Source organism: Apodemus sylvaticus, chromosome 2, assembly GCF_947179515.1.
Source record: "Apodemus sylvaticus chromosome 2, mApoSyl1.1, whole genome shotgun sequence".
In the NCBI taxonomy this organism is placed as follows: Eukaryota; Metazoa; Chordata; class Mammalia; order Rodentia; family Muridae; genus Apodemus; species Apodemus sylvaticus.
The window spans coordinates 98,060,553-98,068,079 of NC_067473.1; the positions used below are offsets into that span (position 1 = coordinate 98,060,553).

Consider the following 7,527-nt stretch of genomic DNA (forward strand, 5'->3'; position numbering starts at 1 on the left):
AACATAATCCACACATCAAATGAGGTACAAGAAGAATGGAGGAGTGGCCCCTTGTTCTGGAAAGACTCAGTGTAGCAGTATAGGGCAAAATCAGAACAGGGAAGTGGGAAGGTGTGGGTAGGAGAACAGGGGGAGGGAAGGGGGTTTATGGGACTTTCGGGGAGTGGGGGGAACAGAAAAGGGGAAATAATTTGAAATGTAAATAAAAAATATATCGAATAAAAAATAATGAACAGTGAAAAAAAAGAAATACAAGAAAACACAAGTAAATAGGAGGAAGCCCTTGAAGAGCTAAAGAAAAGCACAAGAAAACAGGTGAAGGAATTGAACAAAGCCATCCAAGATCTAAAGGAGGAGGTAGAAACAATAATGAAATCACAAAAAGAGACAACTAAGGAAGTAGAAAACCCAGGAAAGAATTCAGGAGTCATGGATACAAGCATCAAAAACAGAATATAGCATATAAAAGATAGAACCATAGGAAGGAAATAAAAGGAAGGAAGGAAGGAAGGAAGGAAGAAGAGAGAGAGAAAGAGAGAGGGAGAGAGGGAAAGAAAGAAAGAAACAAAGAAAGAAAGAAAGAAAGAAAGAAAGAAAGAAAGAAAGAAAGAAAGAAAGAAAGAAAGAAAGGAAGGAAGGAAGGAAGGAAGGAAGGAAGGAAGGAAGGAAGGAAGGAAGGAAGGAAGGAAGGAAGGAAGGAAGGAAGAAAGAAAGGAAGAAAGAAAGAAAGAAAGAAAGAAAGAAAGAAAGAAAGAAAGAAAGAAAGAAAGAAAGAAAGAAAGAAAGAAAGAAAGAAAGAAAGAAAGAAGAAAGAAAGAAAAAGAAATTATGTCTTTCCTTGGTCCCTTCACCCTCTCAGGTTTCCTGCTATGATGAGGTGACTATAACACTCCTGCCATCTACTTCCTCCATGATACTCAACCTAACCTTTAACCCACAACAGTGAAGCCAGACTAACATGGACTGAAACTGAGATAAAATGAATGATCCTCTCTTTGTCACAGTGCCTTGTCACAAAGAAGAAACAAAATACTTAGCAAACAACATGCACTCCAGTGACTTTCATCAGATATACCTGACACATCTGTGCTGGTACTATACACATGGGCACTGGAAGCAAGCTAGGGAGAGCCTATTTACATGCAAATTAATGTAAGATAGCTGGAATTCTCAAACAACTATTTGTAACCCTGTTCTATCTCTGTGTTTCAAAATGGTGCTCAAGGCTGGATGTGATGGCCCATGCCATTTATAACAGTGATTAGAACAAGGTAGGTGGAATTTTGTGAGATCAAAATACACTTTCCAGTTTAACAGGCCATGAGAGCTTCTCTCAAAAACAAATAACAAGTAAAATATATGCTTTCAACTACTTTTTAATTAATACATTTGAGATTAGTTAACATATTGTTTTTATTGAAGTACAAAGTATTTCCCTCAACAAATATCAAACAGTATTAATTATTATTAGACAGAAAAGACATGGTTCCTATGATACAACATATTTACCATTAGTGTAGTGTAGTATTATATGAGTTATCACAGTCTGTATATTGGGAAAATAAATGAGAAGACAGGGGATGGAGATGTGGCCTAGGAATAGGAAGCATGCATAAGACGTTTTTTAAAAAGTCAAAGAACAGATTTTCTCTGAATTTCTTATCTACATTTTTCTACATTCATAAAACCCTCTGTGAGGGAATGTGTGTTTGTGTGTGTGTGTGTGTGTGTGTGTGTGTGTGTGTGTGTGTGTGTGTGTGTGTGTGAGTGGGCACATATGTATGTCACAAAGAAATAAGTAGAAGGCAGACATTGGAAGTATGTTAGTTGGAGGGACATATGGTGACAGAAGAAAAAACAAGGGGAATGAAGATTGTCAAAACACATGAAATACTTTTTATATATTTGCTTTATAAAACACAACTTTATATATGGGAATAAATAAAGTTAACCAAAAGGACAAATTGAACAAAATTGCCAGGAGTCTAAAAGATTAGTTCATTAATTTTCTACCAAACTCTGTAACAGTTAAACATAGCATCTGCAGGCAGAAGAGGAAGTGTATAGGTCTGGGAATGTGTGGTGTGGTTCAGGCAGCCAGTTAGAATCTCAGAAGAGGTTTGTGTAGGACACTGATGCACTGTGGGAGGATAGCTATAAAGCTGTGCACAGTAATAATCTGCCAGGTCTTCAACCTGCACACTGCTGATGGTGAGAGTGAAATCTCTCCCAGATCCACTGCCTGTGAAGCGATCAGGGACTCCAGTGAACCTGTTGGATGCCCCATATATCAGCAGTTTAGGAGACTGCCCTGGTTTCTGTTGGTACCAATTCACAACTGTACCCGCATTCTGAATAGCCTTGCATTTCATGGCCACCCTGTCTCCTACTGATGTGGACATGGATTTTTGTGTCTGGGTCATAACAATGCCTCCATCAACACCTGCAATCAGAAATAGATAATGAATATACACTTATACACTCAAAAATTTTGTAATACACATCTTAGAATCCAACTGTCTTTTCTAATGTAATTGTCTTTTTACCACTTGCTTCCTATAGGAAATGAGTATTTCTCTACAAATGAATTACTTTTAAGACAATATAATTCTTTTAGATGTCTCACCAGACAACCAGAGCAACATGAATATGAAGACCTGAGTCTGTGACTCCGTCTTGATGCCGATGCTGGTCTGAGGCATTTCAGATCACACTGCTAAGGTCTGGTTTATAAATCATGGGGAGATGGTCTGGTCTGTTAAGAACCTATGCAAAGTAGTCATCAAATAAGGAAGTAAATTGGCTGGACACAGCTGTGTGAGAGCATCCAGGTCAAATCAACAGCCAAAAGTACTATCAAAGACAGGAAGCAATCACTGAGAAGGAGGTCAACATAGAAGCTCAAGAACCAATTTAAAGCTCTGAAACTACAAGTGTGTAGATGCTCTCATGACAGGCTTCCATTGTAAATTAAGAGATAAGTTTTACAGAAATAATAGAACAACTAACTTTGATTCAATCCTGAGGAAACAATAATTCCTGTATAACAACGACAAAATAAACAGGCGAAGTGGAAAAAGAAAGGAAAGAAAGAAGTGAAAGGGGAAAGAGGGAAAGAAAGAGGATGGAAGAGGAAAATTGAATTGGGTAGGTAAGAGAAAAGTGGAGGTCAGTCCCTGCAGCCACTGAAACAGGACTCAATTTGTGCCACCTCTGGTCAACATCTGCAGCAGGCTGACATCCTGGTGGTCCTCTGGGTCCAGCAGCATCTCCATTCATCTGGCCATCTGTGCCCCTGTGCTGTGAGTGTTTTTGAAACTCAAAGGAGACAGTATTCAGAGTTCTTGTATAAGTTGGCCTTGTGAGGAGCTGGCTATAATTTAATTCCATCTCTCGGTTTTCTGTAAGCACATCGAGAACCATGACTAGCTTTACTAAGGAAAAGTTTGAATGACTTATCCTTGATGAAGGATTTATATACTGCTAAAAACATTCTGGACCAAATATATATCAATGAAGTGTCTTCCTCTGACTGTAAGGATCCTTTCTATGTTATGAACTTCTGAGACATTTTAAAGAAGTATCTGAGGTGGCTAAAGCTCTGCCCTGTGTCACTCCCTTTTAAGCAGTGAAACGTAATGACAGCACAGCCATAGGGAACACCCTAACTGCTACTGGGACAGAATTTGACTGTTCAAGGAAGACTGAAATACAGTTGGTGCAGGGGATTGGGGTGCCTCCAGAGAGAATTATCTATGCAATTACTTGTAAACAAGTGTCTCCCATAAAGAATGCTATCAGTATCAGAGTCCAGATAATGACCCTTAACAGTGAAATTGAATTGATGAAAGTCAGCAGAGTATATTCAAAGACAAAGTTGGTTTTGCAGATTGCCACTGATGATTCCAGAGCAGTTTGTCACCTCAATGACAAGTTTGTTGCCACACTCAAAACTAGTAGCTTCTCTTGGAATGGGCAAAAAATCTAAATATTGAAATCATTGATGGGCAGTTGTACTTACTCTGAGACCCTCATGCAGGAAGTGTCAGATGCCCCCTGTATATTTGATGTGGGAACAGAAGTTGATTTCAGCATGTATCTGCTTGATATTGGTGGTGGTTTCCCTGGAACTAAAGATACGAAGCTGAAATTTGAAGAGATCACCAGTGTGATCATCCCAGTTCTACACAAGTGTTTCCCATCAGACTCTAAAGTGAGAATCTAGCTGAGTGAGGCAGATACTATGATCAGCTTTCACACTTAAAATCAATATCGTTCCCCACCAAAAGAAAAAAAAATGCATGTGGAATGAACAGACCGGCTCTAATGATGAAGATGAGTCAAATGAGAAAACCTTCATGTATGATGTGAATGATGGAGTGTATGGATCATTTAACTGCATTGTTTATGATTATGCACATGGTAAGGCCCTGCTGCAGAAGAGACCAAAGGCAGATAAGAAATATTACTCATTCACCATATGGGGACAAAAATGTGATGTACTTGATAGGATAGTTGAGTGCTATAACCTACCTGAAATGCATGTGGTTGATTGGATGCTGTTCGAGATCGTGAGTGCATACACTGTTTCTGCTGCTTCTACTTTCAATGGGCTACAGAGATCAAATACCATGGCTAATGTGGCAACTCATGAAGCAGATCCAGAGCCATGGCTTCCCGCTGGTAGTGGAGGAGCAGAAGGTTGCCACTGTGCCCATGTCTTCTGCCCAGAAGAGCAGGTTGCACCATCACCCTGCAGCCTGTGCTTCTCCTAGTGTCGATTTGTAGATGTCATACTTGTAGCTGTTGCCTGCAAGTTTAACTTGAATTAAGGCATTTGCAGGTGCACTTTAACTTAATTACTGCTAGTTTACAATGCTTTTGCAAGAGTACAGTTGGCACCAATGCAGTTTAGACAGCAAGATGGAGAACTATACTTACTGTGTTCTTGTGGAAATGTTGAATATGTGTTTTACATGGATTTTTATACACTTATAAAAGATGATACTAACGTGTGCCCCTCAGCTGCTGCAAAAGCATTTCTAGCTTGTACATTGGCAGAATGGGCCAAAAGCTTATGTTGTAGCCCATTTTGAAAATAAAGTATCTTCAAATAATTTGGCATTGGGAAATGCTTTCAAGGATCCCTTAAAGCAAGCACACACTTCTGCACAGGCTGCTGTGTCACAGCAGTGAGTCTAGCTCAGTACAACAGAGAGGAGAAGTAGATGGCAAAAGGCTGTGTCCTCTCACTCTTTACAGCATCAGTCTGCTTAGCCAATGCCAAGTATGTGCAGTTGGCTGTGAACTTTGGAGCCAATTGTCTGTTGATAAAAAAATCATCTACCTAGTGGCCTGTTGGCCAGGCCACTTCCTAGAAAGGGCATCTGAGGTTCTTTGCACCTTGCTGCAGAAACTCTGTTCCCTCAATCATTTACTTCACCTGTGTCACCACCTAGTAACAGTGGGAATCATCATTCAGCATTTGTCAGTCAACTTCCTGAGAGAGAGAGAGAGAGAGAGAGAGAGAGAGAGAGAGAGAGAGAGAGAGAGAGAGAGAGAGAGAAATGAGGAGTGGAGAGAAGGAAAGGAGAAAATGAAAAGGAGAAATATTTACAAAAGAAAGGTTTGGGGTGGAGATTCAACTCTAGTTAAAAACACTTGCTTCTGTTATAAAAGGCTCAGGGTTGATTCCTTGCAATCACTCACATGATGATACTCAGGCATTTATAATTCTATTTAAATATACACATGGTACACATATATACCAACTTGCATGCATGCATACATACATACATACATATACATACTTACATACATAGTTAACATATAGAGACTGAACAATTGATGACCTCAAGCTTTCTTTTGACTTAAGCATTTTTTTCTAATTTGAGGGGCACAGAAAAAGAAAGTCTGCACCCCCAAATCAAAAGGGAACAATTATAGAAAGAATGTCATCACAGTTGGGTTGATTGGTTTTGCCATTTTATGAATTACAAATATGTTGACATGTAGGGTGTGATTTACAATTAAGGTCTGGAAATAAAACAGAAGTTACATTCAGAGATTTCTTTTCGCTTTCCTTCACCTTTTTATTGTTCTTCTTTCCTTAGGTAAGGGAAAGGGAACTGAAAAGAAAAATGGGGAATATAGAAATATTATTAAGAAATTAAATGAATACCATTAGATTATTGAGTCTACACATAAACAAAAAATCTTATATCAATAATCTTCATTGGTAGAAATCTTTATATTCTGATGCAAAATTGAGGTTATATTTTGTTATATCAATGCAGAATTTTGTATGTTGAAATGGGTTTAAGATTTTACTGGTATAAATCTTTGTATATTAATACAAAATTTAAGACTAACTTTGTTATCTGTATGTTTCAACTCTTGTATGGGTATTATGGCTGTGCAACTCATTTAAAAATACAGGTTTAGACTAAGTGTTTTTAAAGCTGCTATTATAAAGTGATAAGGAAAATTAAGTAATGCAAGTTAATAGTCAATCAATCAATCACATAGTCATTTCAGATATTAGTTTGTATACATTCTGGTTTGTATAGTTAATAGGTAGTTGGAGACAGGCAATGTTTGCTTGCTCATATATGCTATGAATAGACAGATGGTCTTCAAAAACCTCAGAGACTCATGCAATATGACATTTAAAGATATTTTCTCTAATTTAAGGATTTTTTTTTTTACCTTGAGACATGTCAACTCCTGGCAGTATCCCTGTCTACTTGGAAGGTGATAAACATAAACACACTTCCACATGGTGTTGCTTCAATTTGTGGCTATCTAGCCACTGGGCAAAGAAAATGCCCAAACTTTATCTGCAGACAGAATGATATCTAGAAAGAACAAATGGACGCAGAAAAGACAAATGCCAACCTCTGCCAACCACAGGGTAAGCAAGTGTGTCAAAACTACTGCTTCACAAAACATCTAACAAATATTCAGGGCAAGACAGCCGAAGATAAATATTCCAGTGTTATGAGAATATTGGTTCCAGGAGCCATCCCCACCTAGATCTCAGTGCCAGGAGATCTTGATACCGGGACTCATTCTCACTTAGATCTCCATGCCAGGAATCATTCTTACATAGATCTCAAAATCCCCTCCTTTTGAAGCTCATCTGTGGATAGGTTACTATAGCAACTCCTTTCCTCTTCACCTCCTCATGACCCCCTTTATCATGCCAGAATTTTAGCAGCAACAATTAGCCTTACTCAGAAATTATGAGAAAATATTTCTTAGAAATGATGCCAGCTCCCTGAGATGGTTCCCCCTTAACCCCTCCCTATACCTATACCTTTTCCTTTAAATTTAATTGGCTTGTGCAAAAAAATAAAATTTGACAGCTTAATCAGAATCAGACTTGCTATCTGCCTTCTTGTGTCTCTTGTCTCTCACCTTCTCCTTACGTAGTTCTGGGGACCCAGTTGACTGTCCTGTGGGTAAAGACTTATTGAGTCATTCTCTCTTCATGTGCAAAGAAGCCCCAACATGCTGGTTACAATA

At 38.6% G+C, this 7,527-nt stretch overlaps 1 pseudogene and 1 gene segment (V, D, J or C); one reads left to right on the top strand and one right to left on the bottom strand.

Moving 5' to 3' along the window:
* Window positions 1–2,009: 2,009 nt before the first annotated feature.
* Window positions 2,010–2,719, bottom strand: LOC127678006 (Ig kappa chain V-V region MOPC 21-like). The segment is given in 2 exon segments: window positions 2,010–2,443; window positions 2,627–2,719. Coding segments are annotated over 2 exon segments (510 nt in total).
* Window positions 2,720–3,421: 702 nt separating this feature from the next.
* On the top strand, window positions 3,422–4,788 carry LOC127677124 (ornithine decarboxylase-like; annotated as a pseudogene).
* Window positions 4,789–7,527: the final 2,739 nt, after the last annotated feature.